General features: G+C 39.8%; 1 protein-coding gene across 2 annotated transcripts in view; it reads right to left on the bottom strand.

The window, feature by feature from the left end:
* LOC101117285 (sterol carrier protein 2) overlaps positions 1-17,195 on the bottom strand; it is a 96,204-nt gene that overhangs the window by 22,465 nt on the left and 56,544 nt on the right. For both annotated transcript variants that reach the window (XM_004001988.6, XM_060409295.1), the window contains exon 12: positions 5,603-5,756. In XM_004001988.6, coding sequence (XP_004002037.3) covers positions 5,603-5,756 — 154 coding nt within the window. The remainder of the gene's footprint in view (positions 1-5,602; positions 5,757-17,195) is intronic.

Raw genomic sequence — 17,195 nt, 5'->3', positions numbered from 1 at the left:
CCTCTGAAATAACACAAGCATGCTCGTTGTGGTGGGGCTGGGACAGTAAACACAAGAAATACATACTTGAAGGAGTCAAGAGTATAACAGCTTCTCAGTAAGCAAAGCCTTTCTCTTATTTCTCTATCCTCTCTCCTTCCTTCTCTCTTTCTCTCTCCCCACTCATCCCATCCATTTCTCCCTCCTCTTCCCTTCTTTCTGTCATGTCATGTCATACATGTTTAATGACTGCTTGCCACATGCCAAGCCTTCTTCAAGGCACTGGGAATATAAAGGCAAACAAGCCAGATCCAGTCCCAGTCCTCACTGAGTTTATATTTTTCCAGGATAAAAAGAAATAAACACACAACAATAATTGAAAATATTAGAAAGCAAACAAAAAGAGAATCCTACTTTAGGTAAAGCAGTCAAGAAATGATGTCTCTGACCAAATGAATTTAAGCTAAGACCCAATAAAATAAAGAAAAAGAGCTAGCCATTCAAAGAGTAAACTGCAAAGATTCTGAAAGAGAAAAAAGAGTTTGTTATGTTAAAAGAAAGTAAAACAGGACCAGTCACTAGAGTCCAGTAAGTGGGGGCAGAACTGGGAAGGGACCAGACCATGCAGGCCAAAGCAGGGAATTCGGGAACTGGCTGAAACGATTCAACAGGAAAGTGAAATAGTTGTGATTATTCTTACGACAGTGTGCAGTGGCCAGGCTGGGCTGTAAGAACTTAGGTGGGGAGAGAGTTGTGAGGCTGCTGAAGTGGTCCAGATAGGAAGTGGTGGTGGTCTGGACTACAGTGGAGGCAGTCTGCCAGAGGAGATGAAGAGAAGGAAATGGATTCAAAATAGATTTTCAAAGGCCTTGCTGCTGGGAATGATGGAGATCCAAAGCGGAGGGGAAAGACCAAGGATGATTTAAGTGTTTGGCCTGAATAACTGGAGGGATGGTAGTGCCATTTATTGACAAAAGGAAGAATGTAGTGGGAATAAAGGGGATCAAAGTTCCATCTCAAGCACAGTCAGTATGTGAGACAAGAAGGCAGCTGGGTATGAGAGTCTGAAGCCAGAATAGGTCTAGGCTGAGATAAAGTAGGTAATCATTAGCATAATGAAGGCATTTAAATCCATGTGAACAAACAAGCTCATCTTAAGGGCATTATAGAGAAAGAAGAAAGACTAGGACTTGATTATTTTTACAAGTCTGGGAGAGAAGAGGAAGCAGCAGCCAGTGAGGCAAGAGGAAAAGCAGAAGAAGAGTAGGTGTAACAGAGGTGAGAAAGAATTCCGGAGGTAGGGAGGAGGGAAGCAGGAGGAAACTATGTCAAAGGGCAAACTCCCACTGGATTGGCAGCATGACTTTTCGGGTGACTTTGACAAAATCAATTTTAAGTGAGTGCTGGAAGACAGAAGTCAGAAAATGGTAAATTAAAGAGTGAATAGGAGAGGGAAATACAGACGCTGTGGCTCCTTTGAGACATTACTTTCAGGGGAAGAGTGAAATGGAGTGGGCTCTGGAAGGGGAGGGTGGCATTAAGGAAGACTGGCTTTTGCTTTCAGATGAACACAGCACAGCATGTTTGCCTTATGATGGCGAAGAACCAGGGGAAGAGAGGAGAGACGTCTTGAGACGGTGAAGGGGGATGAGATCTAGTGGCCTGTGAAAGCTGGGACTCACAGAAGAGATCAGATGGGTGTAATTCTAGATATGCAGGTCAAAAGGCAATAGTTAGAACCAGACATGGAACACTAGACTGGTTGCAAATTGGGAAAGGAGTACATCAAGGCTGTATATTGTCACCCTGCTTATTTAACTTATATGCAGAGTACATCATGAGAAATGCCAGGCTGGAGGAAGCACAAGCTGGAATTAAGATGTCAGAAAGCAGAGAAGAATTAAAGAGCCTCTTGATAAAAGTGAAAGAGGAGAGTGAAAAGCTGGCTTAAAACTCAACATTCAAAAAATGAAGATCATGGCATCCGGTCCCATCACTTCATGGCAAATAGATGGGGAAACAATGGAAACAGTGAGAGACTTTATTTTCTCGGGCTCCCAAATCACTGCAGAAGGTGACTGCAGCCATGAAATTAAAAGACACTTACTCCTTGGAAGAAAAGCTATGACCAACCTAGAGAGCATATTAAAAAGCAGAGACACTACTTTGCCAACAAAGGTCCATCTAGTCAAAGCCATGGCTTTTCCAGTAGTCATGTATGGATGTGAGAGTTGGACTATAAAGAAAGCTGAGTGCTAAGGAATGATGCTTTTGAACTGTGGTGTTGGAGAAGACTCTTGAGAGTCCCTTGGACTGCAAAGAGATTCAACCAGTCAATCGCAAAGGAAATCACTCCTGAATATTCATTGGAAGGACTGATGCTGAAGCTCCAATACTTTGACCACCTGACTCGAAGAACTGACTCATTTGAAAAGACCCTGATGCTGGGAAAGACTGAAGGCAGGAAGAGAAGGGGACAACAGAGGATAAGATGGTTGAAAGGCATCACCAACTCAATGGACATGAGTCTGAGCAAGCCCCGGGAGTTGGTGATGGACAGGGAAGCCTGGCATGCTACATATAGTCCATGAGGTAGCAGAGAGTAGAACTCAACTGAGACTGAACTGAACTGAACTGAATTCTAGACAGGTCAGTAAGCCTTGGGATGGATGATGAGGGAGTCTGGGTCTAATAGCTTCTGTTTTTTCAACAAGGTACAAGGAAAAGTAACCAGCTAAGAAGGAAGGTCAAAGATGGTTTTGGAAAGCCTGTGTGTATGTGCTCAATCATGTCCAACTCTTTGCAACCCCATGGACTGTAGCCCACCTAGCTCCTCTGTCCGTGGGGTTTTCCAGGCAAGAATACTGGAACGGATTGCCATTCCCTTCCTCAGGGGATCTTCCCGATCCAGTGACTGAAGCCAAGTCTCCTGTGTCTCCTGCATTGGCAGATGGATTCTTTACCACTGCACCACCTGGGAAGCCCTTGGAAAGTCTAAGAGGCTGAAAAGTGAACCTACTAGAGGAGTCATATTAACATCACAATGAGGAGTGGAGGTACGCTCCCGCCAAAGCTGAAGTGCACACAGCTCTCAGACCCTGGCAGGCTACCTCACGCATGCCTGCATGCATGAGAAATCGCTTCCGTCATGTTCAACTTTGCGACCTTATGGACTGTAGCCTGCCAGGCTCCTCTGTCCATGGGATTCTCCAGGTATATATACTGGAGTGGGTTGCCGTGCCCTCCTCTAGATCTTCCAGACTCAGGGACAAAACCTTTGTCTCTTATATCTCTTGCATTGGCAGGGGGGTTCTTTATCACTGGCGCCACCTGGGAAGCCCTAGGCTACTTCATACTTCCATCCATTTGCCCTTGCCACTCCCTGTGTCTGGAATACCCCGTCTTAGCAAACTCCATTTTACCCTTCAAGATCCAGGCCAGAAAACTCTCTTTCTATGAAACCCTACTAAATGTCAGCTTCCAAGAATTAGATACCACAGCTTTAAAAAAAAATCTTATTTATACCCCCAATTCTTGGCACACAATAGGTATTCAGTAAATCATGACTGAATGGAACTGAATTATACTGAATTCTCCCTTAGCTAAATTCTAATTTTTTTCTGTTCCATTGAGAGCAGAGTTATCTATGGTACACCATCTTCTCAGTCAAAAGTCTGAATGAGTGGCTTAAAATCCTCCACAAGCCAATTTCATTTTATTAATAGTCTAATTTTTCAGCCTTTACTCATAATCATCACTGTGCCCTTCTGCAAGCTTGCCGCTTCTTCCTAATTGTATGTGATAAAATAATAATGAACACTTTTCAGTGTACATACAAAGTACCTTGACACTTGATTGGGGCAGAGTCCAGACTAGTTCCAACAAGTCACAGATAATTATCTTGCTTGTGTTGAAAGTTCATCAAATTAATAATGATTAAGCAACTTCTCATCCAGATTAGGAAAAAAATGAATATATAAAGTTATAACAATGTTTTCTGAAAATTCTTCATATCTTACAATTTATTTGATATGTGCCCTGCTTTAGGGAAGCTGAACTTACACAAACTCAGAAAAGAGATTACTCATCTTACGAAAGGATGCGCCTCATGATATCTTAATATTCAAAGATTTTTTAGTAGAAACTGAAGTCTGGCTATATTTTTTTACTTGGTTTATACATAAGTTTTCTGGAAGAAATCTAGTATATAAAATGTTAGAAGGGACTCTGAAGACTGTTTAGTATACGAATTCCCTCCATGCTTCCTGAAATTTTTATTCTAAGGCCTAGAACACAGGCGTGTTTCAACAAGGTCAAAGATCAGCACATAGTAGCCAACAAAACAGGAAATTTGAACTTAGATAGATAAGGATTAAAAAGTTGGAAGGGACTTTGAGGGTTAACTATCTAGTGTATGAATTCCTTCTATGCTTCCTGAAATTTTCATTCTAAGGTCTGGAACACAGGCCCTGTTTCAACAACGTCAAAGATCAGAAGCACAAAATAGCAAAAAACCAGGAACTTTGTACTCAGATAGAGGAAGGTTAGAGTCTTGACTGCTACCACTTAAGACTCTTTAGCTAAATTATTTTAACTTTGACCATCAATTTTGTCACTTACAAACAAAGTACACAACCTACCATGTGCGCCTTTTAGCAGGATTAAACAAAGATGTGCAGACAAAACACCTATTTTAGTCTCAGTGCTCATATCAGGCCCTTAAAAAGTGGTTGCTGAAGAACTATTACAACTCAATAACAAAAAGACAACCCAATTTTAAAACAGCCAAAATATCTGAATAGGTATTTCTCCCAAGATATACAAATGGCCAATGAGCACATGACAAGATGCTCAACATCAGTATCCGTTAAGGAAATGCAAATCAAAACAACAGTGAGATATGACTTCATATCCACTAAGATAGCTAAAATAAAAAAACCAGACAATAACAAATCAGAACCCTTATAATGAAATATTATTCAGCCATTAAAAGGAATGAAGTATTACATTCCTTTTTATAACATGGATGAACCCTGAAACATAATGCTAAATGAAAGCAGCAATCACAAAAGGCCACATATTTTATGATTTCATTTATATAAAATGTCCAGAATAGGCAAAACCTTAGAGACAGAGAATAGATTAGTGGTTGCCAGAGCCTGCAAAAAGTGAGGACGGGGAATGACTACTAATGGGTACGTGATTCCTCTTCTTTGGGGGTATTAAAAATATTCTAAAGCTAACTGTCGTAAAGAATGCACAATTCTATGATATACTAAAAACCACTGAATGTACAAGTAAAATGGTGAATTTGTGCCATATGAACTACGTCCCAGTAAAGCTGTTAAAAATATTCCCAGCTAGCTCTGGCTTCTGGTTTAGCATTCTTTTTTCACTATGCTGCCTCCTTTTTGAACACAATTTTCCTAAGGCTGGTTAAGGCTGAAAGTTAATTACCAGCTTTAACATTTTAAAGCCAAGTTATTAAAGCAAGGTAATGAGATACTTGGTCTCTTTAAGTACTAACACAATAAAATTGGGACTTTTTTCTAACATGTACAACGTAACAGTTGCGAAAAGTCAGAAGGGTTCATTGCCAAACTAAATCCAGATCGCCACTTACCTGGCAGCTTCAGGAAAGCCCATCTTGTACAGCGTAACAACGGCAGCTCCTCCGATGCCTAGATTATGCTGCAGAGCAACCTTTGCACCAGGAACTTGCCTCTTTCCGGCTTCCCCTCTCAGCTGCCAGCAGAGTTCAGCGCACTGAGCCAGACCTAACAAATCGAACACAGAACAGTCAGATTCCCTTGGTTTAGAAAGTGAAAGAAAGTGAAAGTCCCTTAGTCGCCTCGGACTCTTTGCGATCCCATGGACTGTAGCCTGCCAAGCTGCTCTGTCCATGGAATTCTACAGGCCAGAATACTGTAATGGGTAGCTGTTCCCTTCTCCAGGGGATCTTCCCTACCCAGGGATCAAACCCAGGTCTTCCGCATTGCAGGTGGATTCTTTACCGTCTAACCCACCAGGGAAGCCCCAAGCCCCAATCAGTTTTCTCAAGCAAAGGAACGGCTAACATTTAAGTGTGACTTTTAAGTAACCCAATTTATTTAGCCAAGACCATGATTACCTAAGTAATAACTTCTCTTAAAAGCCTGGAGGGTTTTTGCAGCTAGTCATTTTTTCTCCCTGAATAATCTCTGTATTTAGAAGATATGCAAGCTTAAGACATTTGGAAAAAGCAGTGGCCACAGGACTGGAAAAGTCAGTTTTCATTCCAATCCCAATGCAATGCCAAAGAATGTTCAAACTACTGCACAACTGCACTCATTTCACACGCTAGCAAAGTAACACGCTCAAAATTCTCCAAGCTAGGCTTCAACAGTACATGAACGGAGAACTTCCAGATGTTCAAGCTGGATTTAGAAAAAGCAGAGGAACCAGAGATCAAATTGCCAACATCCACTGGATCATAGAAACAGCAAGAGAATTCCAGAAAAACATCAACTTGTATTTCATTGACTACGCCTTTGACTGTGTGCATCACAACAAACTTGAAAATTCTTAAAAAAGACTTGGGAATACCAGACTACCTTACCTGCCCCCTGAGAAACCCATATGCAGGTCAGGAAGCAACAGTTAGAACTGGACATGGAACAGATTGGTTCCAAATTCGGAAAAGAGCATGTCAAGGTTGTATACTGTCACCCTGCTTATTTAACTTCTATGCAGAGTACATCATGAGAAATGCTAGGCTGGAGGAAGCACAAGCTGGAATCAAGATTGCTGGGAGAAATATCAATAACCTCAGATATGCAGATGACACCACCCTTATGGCAGAAAGTGAAGAGGAACTTAAGAGCCTCTTGATGAAGGTGAAAGAGGATAGTGAAAAAGCTGGCTTAAAACTCAGGGTTCAAAAAACTGAGATCATGGCATCCAGTCCCATCACTTCATGGCATATAGACTGGGAAACAATAGAAACAGTAGAAACAGTGGAAACGGTGGGAGACTATTTTTTGCAGGGCTCCAAAATCACTGCAGATGGTGACTGTAGCCATGAAATTAAAAGATGCTTGCTTCTTGGAAGAAAAGCTATGACCAACTTAGAGACCATATTAAAAATCAGAGATATCACTTTGCCAACAAAGGTCCTATAGACATACATGAGTTGAGCAAGGTCCAAGGGATGGTGAAAGACAGGGAAGCCTGGCGTGCTGCAGTCCATGGGCTCGCAAAGACTTGGACATGACTGAGTGACCAAACAACAACAAAGAAATTCCCTGTGCTCTTTAAATTTACCCAACCTGTCATTTTTTGGCAATGTTGAAAGAGAACACACTGAATATACAGTTCTCTGGCTGAGGCAAAAGAGCATAAAAATAATTTAATTTTACCATTCCTAATATATCAAAAGAATATAATCTAGGATTGGTAACTGGCTTCGCCTAAAAAATTTAGCTAGTATAGGAAAATTTCCTATTACTCTTCTCAAAAAGTTCCTAGAAAGAATGAGTTGTTTTACAGAACTATTCACAAGAATAGCACTGGATTCATAAAAACTGAATTTTGTTCTCTGGATAATAAAATCAGATTTTTAGAGTTGGAAAGAACTTATGAGCACCCCCCTACAACTGAGTTCCTTTCTGAATTTATGATTAATCTCTTTATCCAAAACTTGTCTCCTTTGCCCTCAATCCTTTCTTGTCCCCTCAATCTTCTGCTAACTGAACACTAATTAGAGTCAGATGACTAAGATTACTGTTGTTGATAACATAGTTACTGTACTAAGATTGCTGTTGTATATACTATTATTAACATACAAACTCAGGTTATTTTTCCTGGCCAGATGAACTCACAGACCCCCAAGCCATGGACCACCTGCCCTGAGAATCATAAACCAAACACATTCTGACTCCCAAAACCATGATTGAAAAATGTCACATAAATGTCACAGCATGATGATTAATTCCAGTCTTTGTCCTTCTGCTTTAAAACATCCCTAATTCAAAGACTAAGATGGAGTAGATCTGAGACTTCTCACTCTCTTTCATGACACCCTGTAAATAAGCCCTTCAATTCAGTTCAGTTCAGTCGCTCAGCCGTGTCTGAATCTTTGCGACCCTGTGAATCACAGCACGCCAGGCCTCCCTGTCCATCACCAACTCCCGGAGTTCACCCAAACTCACGTCCATTGAGTCAGTGATGCCATCCAGCCATCTCATCCTCTGTCGTCCCCATCTCCTCTTGCCCCCAATCCCTCCCAGCATCAGAGTCTTTTCCAATGAGTCAACTCTTCGCATGAAGTGGCCAAAGTATTGGAGTTTCAGCTTCAGCATCAGGCCTACCATGTTAGCACTGGTTAAAAATTGAAAGCTAGAGTGGCCATATTAAATTAGCCAAAGTAGACCTCAGTGCAAAGACTTGGCAGAGCAAAGAAGGCCATTTCATGAAGATACAGGGAAAATGTAAAACTGTCTTTATCCACAGATGATATGATTATGCAGAAAACCTGATGGCGGTTTTAAACACCTACTAAAATTAATAAGTCAGTTTTAGCAAGGCTACAAGATTAATATATAAAAATTTGATTATATTTCTATATACTACTAATAAAAATTTGAAACTGAAAAAATACCACTCACAACAGCACCAAAAATATGAAATACTTAGGGATAAATCTGACAAAGATGTGCAAGACCTATATGGTGAAAACTATATTTCTGAAAAAAGTTAAAAGGCTAAATAAATGGGGATATATATTTTGTTTATGGGTCAGAAAATTTACTATTGTTTGAGTCTCAATTCACTTCCAAATAAATCTATATATTCAACTTAACCCTAATAAAAAATTACAGGAAGGTTTTCTGTAGAAATCAACAAGCTGATTCCAAATTTCTGTAGAAATGCAAAGAAGCTAAAATAGCCATGCAACTCTGAAAAAGAATAAAGTTGAGGGCTAAAGCTACCTAATTTCAAGAACTGTTATGAAGGTACAGTAATCAAAACAGTATGGTACTCATGTAAAGCCAGTAAAGATAGACAAATTGGTTAACTGGAAAGAAAAGAGAAACCAGAAATAATGCCCACAACTTAGGAACTAAATCAGTAGGTCTTTGACAAAGGCAGTACAATGGATAAAGTAGAGTTTCCAATAAATGGCACTCCAACAACTGGAAATCACTATGTAAAAAATGAACTCGAATTAATACTTTGTATAACACATAAAAAATAATTCAAAATGGGTAACAAATCTAAATGTAAGGCAGAAAGGATAAAACCTTTAGGACAAAACATAGGAAAAGATCTTTCTGACCCAAGGTTAGAAAAAGATTTCTTAGACAGATCAGTTCAGTCGCTCAATCGTCTCCGACTCCTTGCGACCCCATGAATTGCAGCAAGCCAGGCCTCCCTGTCCATCACCAACTCCAGGAGTTCACTCAGACACATGTCCATCAAGTCAGTGATGCCATCCAGCCATCTCATCCTCTATCAACCCCTTCTCCTCCTGCCCCTAAACCCTCCCAGCATCGGAGTCTTTTCACTTTCTGCCATAAGCGTGGTGTCATCTGCATATCTGAGCTCATTGATATTCCTTCTGGCAATCTTGACTCCAGCTTGTGATTCTTCCAGCCCAGCATTTCTCATGATGTAATCTGCATAGAAGTTAAATAAGCAGGGTGACAGTATTCAGCCTTGACGTACTCCTTTTCCTATTTGGAATCAGTCTGTTGTTCCCTGTCCAGTTCTAACTGTTGCTTCCTGACCTGCATATAGGTTTCTCAAGAGGCAGGTCAGGTGGTCTGGTATTCCCATCTCCTTCAGAATTTTCCACAGTTTATTGTGATCCACACAGTCAAAGGCTTTGGCATAGTCAATAAAGCAGAAATAGATGTTTTACTGGAACTCTCTTCCTTTTTCCATGATCCAGCAGATGTTGGCAATTTGATCTCTGGTTCCTCTGCCTTTTCTAAAACCAGTTTGAACATCTGGAAGTTCACAGTTCACATACTGTTGAAGCCTGGCTTGGAGAATTTTGACCATTACTCTACTAGCATGTGAGATGAGTGCAATTGTGCAGTAGTTTGAGCATTCTTTGGCATTGCCTTTCTTTGGGATTGGAATGAAAACTGACCTCTTCCAGTCCTGTGGCCACTGCTGAGTTTTCCAAATGTGCTGGCATATTGAGTGCAGCACTTTCACAGCATCATTTTTCAGGATTTAAAATAGCTCAACTGGAATTCCATCAACTTCATTAGCTTTGTTCATAGTGATGCTTTCTAAGGCCCACTTGACTTCACATTCCAGGATGTCTGGCTCTAGGTGAGTGATCACACCATCGTGATGATCTGGGTCATGAAGATCTTTTTTGAACAGTTCTTCTATGTATTCTGTTAGGTCCATACCATTTCTGTCTTTTATTGAGCCCATTTTTACATGAAATGTTCCCTTGGTATCTCAATTTTTTTGAAGAGATTTCTAGTCTTTCACATTCTGTTGTTTTCCTCTATTTCTTTGCACTGATCGCTGAGGAAGGCTTTCTTATCTCTTCTTGCTATTCTGTGGAACTCTGCATTCAGATGCTTATATCTTTCTTTTTCTCCTTTGCTTTTTGCCTCTCTTCTTTTCACGGCTATTTGTAAGGCCTCCCCAGACAGCCATTTTGCTTTTTTGCATTTCTTTTCCATGGGGATGGTCTTGATCCCTGTCTCTTGTACAATGTCACAAACCTCCGTCCATAGTTCATCATGCACTGTATCTATCAGATCTAGTCCCTTAAATCTATTTCTCACTTCCACTGTATAATCATAAGGGATTTGATTTAGGTCATACCTGAATGGTCTAGTGGTTTTCCCTACTTCCTTCAATTTAAGTCTGAATTTGGCAATAAGGAGTTCATGATCTGAGCCACAGTCAGCTCCTGGTCTTGTTTTTGCTGACTGTATTAGAGCTTCTCCATCTTTGGCTGCAAACAATATAATCAATCTGATTTCAGTGTTGATCATCTGGTGATGTCCATGTGTAGAGTCTTCTCTTGTGTTGCTGGAAAAGGGTGTTTGCTATGACCAGTGTGTTCTCTTGGCAAAACTCTATTAGCCTTTTTCCCTGCTTCATTCCGTATTCCAAGGCCAAATTTGACTGTCACTCCAGGTGTTTCTTGACTTCCTACTTTTGCATTCTATTCCCCTATAATGAAAAGGACATCTTTATTGGGTGTTAGTTTTAAAAGGTCTTGCAGGTCTTCATAGAACCATTCAACTTCAGCTTCTTTGGCGTTACTGGTTGGAGCATAGGCTTGGATTACTGTGATATTGAATGGTTTGCCTTGGAAATGAACAGAGATCATTCTGTCATTTATGAGATTGCATCCAAGTACTGCATTTCGGATTCTTCTGTTGACCATGATGGCTACTCCATTTCTTCTAAGGGATTCCTGCCCGCAGTAGTAGACATAATGGTCATCTGAGTTAAAGTCACCCATTCCAGTCCATTTTAGTTCGCTGATTCCTAGAATGTCAATGTTCACTCTTGCCATCTCCTGTTTGACCACTTCCAGTTTGCCTTGATTCATGGACCTGACATTCCAGGTTCCTATGCAATATTGCTGTTTACAGCATCGGACCTTGCTTCTATCCCCAATCACGTGCACAGTTAGTTATTGTTTTTTCTTTGGCTCCATCCCTTCATTCTTTCTGGAGTTATTTCTCCATTGATCTCCAGTAGCATACTGGGCACCTACTGACCTAGGGAGTTCCTCTTTCAGTATCCTATCAGTTTGCCTTTTCATACTGTTCATGGGATTCTCAAAGCAAGAATACTGAAGTGGTTTGCCATTCCCTTCTCCAGTGGAAAATTCTTCAAGAGATGGGAATACCAGACCACCTGACCTGCCTCTTGAGAAACCTATATGCAGGTCAGGAAGCAACAGTTAGAACTGGACATGGAACAACACACTGGTTCCAAATAGGAAAAGGAGTACGTCAAGACTGTATACTGTCACCCTGCTTATTTAACTTCTATGCAGAATACATCAGGAGAAACGTTGGGCTGGAAGAAACACAAGCTGGAATCAAGATTGCCAGAAGAAATATCAATAACCTCAGATATGCAGATGACACCAACCTTACGGCAGAAAGTGAAGAGGAACTAAAAAGCCTCTTGATGACAGTGAAAGAGGAGAGTGAAAAAGTTGGCTTAAAGCTCAACATTCAGAAAACGAAGATCATGGCATTCAGTCCCATCACTTCATGGCAAATAGATGGGGAAACAACGGAAACAGTGAAAGACTTTATTTTGGCGGGGCTCCAAAATCACTACAGATGGTGACTGCAGCCATGAAATTAAAAGACGCTTACTCCTTGGAAGAAAAGTTATGAGCAACCTAGATAGCATATTCAAAAGCAGAGATATTACTTTGCCAACAAAGGTCCGTCTAGTCAAGGCTATGGTTTTCCAGTGGTCATGTATGGATGTGAGAGTTGGACTGTGAAGAAAGCTGAGCACCGAAGATGATGCTTTTGAACTGTGGTGTTGGAGAAGACTCTTGAGAGTCCCTTGGACTGCAAGGAGATCCAACCGGTCCATTCTAAAGGAGATCAGCCTTGGGTGTTCTTGGAAGGAATGATGCTAAAGCTGAAACTCCAGTACTTTGGCCACCTCATGCGAAGAGTTGACTCATTGGAAAAGATTCTGATGCTGGGAGGGATTGGGGGCAGGAGGAGAAGGGGACGACAGAGGATGAGATGGCTAGATGGCATCACTGACTCGATGGATGTGAGTTTGAGTGAACTCTGGGAGTTGGTGATGGACAGGGAGGCCTGGCGTGCTGCAATTCATGGGGTCACAAAAATTCAGACATGAATGAGCGACTGAGCTGAACTGAACAGATGCACCCAACACAGGAGCATCTCAATACATAAGACAAACACTAACAGACAGAAGAGGAGAAATCGACAGGAACACAATAATAGGAGGCTTTAACACTCCACTCACACCAACGGACAAATCATCAAAACAGATAATTAATAATGAAACACAAGTCTTAAATGATACATTAGATGAGATGGATATCACTAATTTCTTCAGGACATTGCATCCAAATGCAGAAGAATACACCTTCTTCTCAAGTGCACATGGAACATTCTTCAGGATAGACCACATCTTGGATCACAATACAAACCTCAGTAAAGTTAACAAAACTGAAATCATATCAAGCATCTTCTCCGACCACAGTGCTATGAGACTAGATATCAATTACAAGAAAAAAAACTATAAGAAACACAAACATGTGGAGATTAAACAACACGTGTCTGAATAATTAACAGGTTACTGAAAAAATTAAAATGGAAATCAAAAAATTTCTAGAAACAAATGACAATGAAAACACAACTACTCAAAACCTATGGGATACAGCAAAAGCAGTTCTAGGAGGGAAGTTGATAGCAAGACAATCCTACCTTAAGAAAAAGGAAAAGCATCAAATAGCATAACTTGACAACTAAAACAACTGGAAAAAGAAGAACAAAAAACTAAATAAATAAATAAGTAAAATAAAAGAAATCATAAAGATCCAAGCAGAAGTAAATGAAAAAGAAATGAAAGAAACAAGAGTAAAGAGTAATAAAACTAAAACCTGGTTCTTTGAGAAGATAAACAAAATTGACAAACCTTTGGCCAGACTCATCAAGAAAAAAGGGAAGTATCACATCAACAAAATTATAAATGAAAAAGGAGAGGTTACAACAGACAATGCAGAGATACAAAGGATTATAAGAGACTATTATAAACAACTATACAGCAATAAAATGGATAACCTGGAAGAAATGGACAGATTCTTAGAAAAGTTCAGTCTTCCAATATTGAACCAGGAAAAAACAGAAATTATGAACAACCCAATTACAAGCCCGGAAATTGAAGCTGTGATAAAAAATCTCCCAAAAAACAAAAGCCCAGGACCAGATGGCTTCACAGGAGAAATCTATTAAACATTTAGAGAAGAGCTAATGGCTATCCTTCTAAAACTCTTCAAAAAATTGTAGAGGAAGGAACACTTCTAAACTGATTCTACATGGCCACCCTGATACCAAACCAAAAACAACACAAAAAAGAAAACTACAGGCCAGTATCACTGATGAACATAGATGTAAAAATCCTCAACAAAATTTTAGCAAACAGAATTCAGCAACACATCAAAAAGCTCATACACCATGATCAAGTTGGGTTTATTCCAGGAATGCAAGGATTCTTCAATATACGCAAATCAATCAGTGTGATACACCATATTAACAAATTGAAAGATTAAAAACCATATGATTATCTCAATAGATGCAGAAAAAGCCTTTAATTCAGCACCCATTTATGATTAAAACTCTTCAAAAAATGGGCATAGAAGGAACCTACCTCAACATATTAAAGGCTATACGTGATAAAGTGAAAAGTGAAAGCAAAGTCGCTCAGTTGTGTCCGACTCTTTGCAGCCCCATGGACTGTAGCCTACCATGCTCCTCCGTCCATGGGATTTTCCAGGCAAGAGTACTGGAGTGGCTTGCCATTTATTTCCCCAGAGGATCTTCCCAACCCAGAGATCGAACCCAGGTCTCCTGCATTGTAGGGAGACGCTTTACCATTTGAGCCACCAGGGAGGATATATATGATAAGCCTACACCAAACATTATTCTCAATGGTGAGACTGAAAGCATTCCCCCTAAGATCAGGAACAAAACAAGGGTATTCACTTTCACCACTATTATTCAACATAGTTCTGGAAGTCCTAGCTACAGTAATCAGAGAATAAAAACAAATAAAAGGAATCCATATCGGAAAAGAAGAAGTAAAGCTCTCAGTTTGCAAATGACATGATACTGTACATAGAAAATCCTAAAGATAGTATCAGAAAATTACTAGAGCTAATCAGTGAATTTAGCAAAGTTGCAGGATACACAATCAATAAACAAAAATCACTTGCATTTCTATATACTAACAATGAAAAATCAGAGAGAAATTAATGTATCCATCCCATTCACCACTGAAACAAAAAAATTACATATCTAGGAATAAACTTACCTAAGGAGACAAAAGAACTATACACAGAAAATTATAAGACACTGATGAAAGAAATCAAAGGTGACATAAACAGATGGAGAGATATTCCACATTCCTGGGTAGGAAGAATCAATATTGTGAAAATGACTATACTACCAAACATAAGCTACAGATTCAATGTGATCCCTATCAAACTACCAATGCATTTTTCATAGAACCAGAACAAAAAATTTCACAATTCATATGGAAACACAAAAGATCCCAAATAGCCAAAGCAATCTTGAGAAAGAAGAATGGAGCTGGAGGAATCAACCTTCCTGACTTCAGATTATACTACAAAGCTACAGTCATCAAGACAGTATGGTACTGGCACAAAAACAGAAATATAGACCAATAGAACAAAATAGAAAGCCCAGAAGTAAACCCATGCATCTATGGGTACCTTATTTTTCACAAAGGAGGAAAGAATATACATACAATGGGGCAAAGATAGCCTCTTCAATAAATGGTGCTGGGAAAACTGGACAGCTACATGAAAAAGAATGAAATTAGAACACTTCCTAACACCATACACAAAGATAAACTCAAAATGGATTAAAGACCTAAATGTAAGAACAGAAATTATAAAACCCTTAGAGGAAAACATAGGCAGAACACTCAACATAAATCAGAGCAAGATCCTCTATGACCCACCTCCTAGAGTAATGGAAATAAAAACAAAAGTAAACAAGTGGGACCTGCTTAAATTCAAAAGCTTTCGCACAGCAAAGGAAACTATAAGCAAGATGAAAAGACAATCTTCGGAATGGGAGAAAATAACAGCAAGTGAAACAACGGATAAAGGATTAATTTTCAAAATATACAAGCAGCTCATACAACTCAATACCAGGAAAACAAACAACCTAATCAAAAAGTGGGCAAAAGACCTAAATAGACATTTCTCCAAAGAAGGCATACAGATGGCTAACAAACACATAAAAGATGCTCAATATCACTCATTATTCGAGAAGTGCACATCAAAACCACAATGAGATGTCATGAGATGTCACCTCACATGAGTCAGAATGGCCGTCATCAAAAAGCCTACAAACAATAAATGCTGGAGAGGGTATGGAGAAAAGGGAACCCTCTCGCACTGTTGGTGGGAATGTAAATTGATATAGTCACTATGGAAGACAGTATGAAGATTCCTTAAAAAACTAGGAATAAAACCCACCATATGACCCAGTAATCCCACTCCTAGGCGTATACCCTGAGGAAACCAGGGTTGAAAAAGACACATGTGTCCCATTGTTTATTGCAGCACTATTTTCAATAGCTAGAACATGGAAGCAACCTAGATGTCGATCAACACATGAATGGATAAAGAAGTTGTGGTAGATATACACAATGCAATATTACTCAGCCATAAAAAGGAATGCATTTGAGTCAGTTCTGATGAGGTGGAGGAACTCAGAACCTATTATACAGAGTTAAGTGAGTCAGAAAGAGAAAGATAAATATTGTATTCTAACACACATATAAGGAACCTAGAAAAATGGTACTGAAGAATTTATTTACAGGGCAGCAATGGAGAAACAGACATAGAGAATAGACTTATGGACATGGGGAGAAGGGAGAAGAGGGTGAGATGTATGGAAAGAGTAACATAGAAACTTACACTACCATATGTAAAAAAGATAGCCAATGGGAATTTGCTGTATGGCTCAGGAAACTCAAACAGGGGCTCTATATCAACCTATAGGGGTGAGATGGGAAGGGATATGGGAGAGAGGTTCAATAGGGAGGGGATATATGTATACCTATGGCTGATTTGTCTTGAGGTTTGACAGAAAACAACAAAATTCTGTAAAGCAATTATCCTTCAATTAAAAAATAAATTTTAAAAAATGTAGAGATATCACTTTGCCAACAAAGGTCCGTATAGTCAAAGCTATGGTTTTTCCAGTAATCATGTATGGATGTGAGAATGGGATGATAAAGAAGGGTGAGTACCAAAGAATTTATGGTTTCAAACTATGGTACTAGAGAAGAGTCTTGAGAGTCCCTTGGACTGCAAGGAGATCAAACCAATCAATCATAAAGGAAGTCAATCATGAATACTCATTGGAAGGACTGATGCTGAAACTGAGGCTCCAATACTTTGGCCACCTGATGCCAAGTGCTGACTCACT

This window comes from Ovis aries, chromosome 1 (genome assembly GCF_016772045.2).
Source record: "Ovis aries strain OAR_USU_Benz2616 breed Rambouillet chromosome 1, ARS-UI_Ramb_v3.0, whole genome shotgun sequence".
Lineage (NCBI taxonomy): Eukaryota > Metazoa > Chordata > Mammalia > Artiodactyla > Bovidae > Ovis > Ovis aries.
This window is presented reverse-complemented; position numbering and strand designations above follow the sequence as displayed.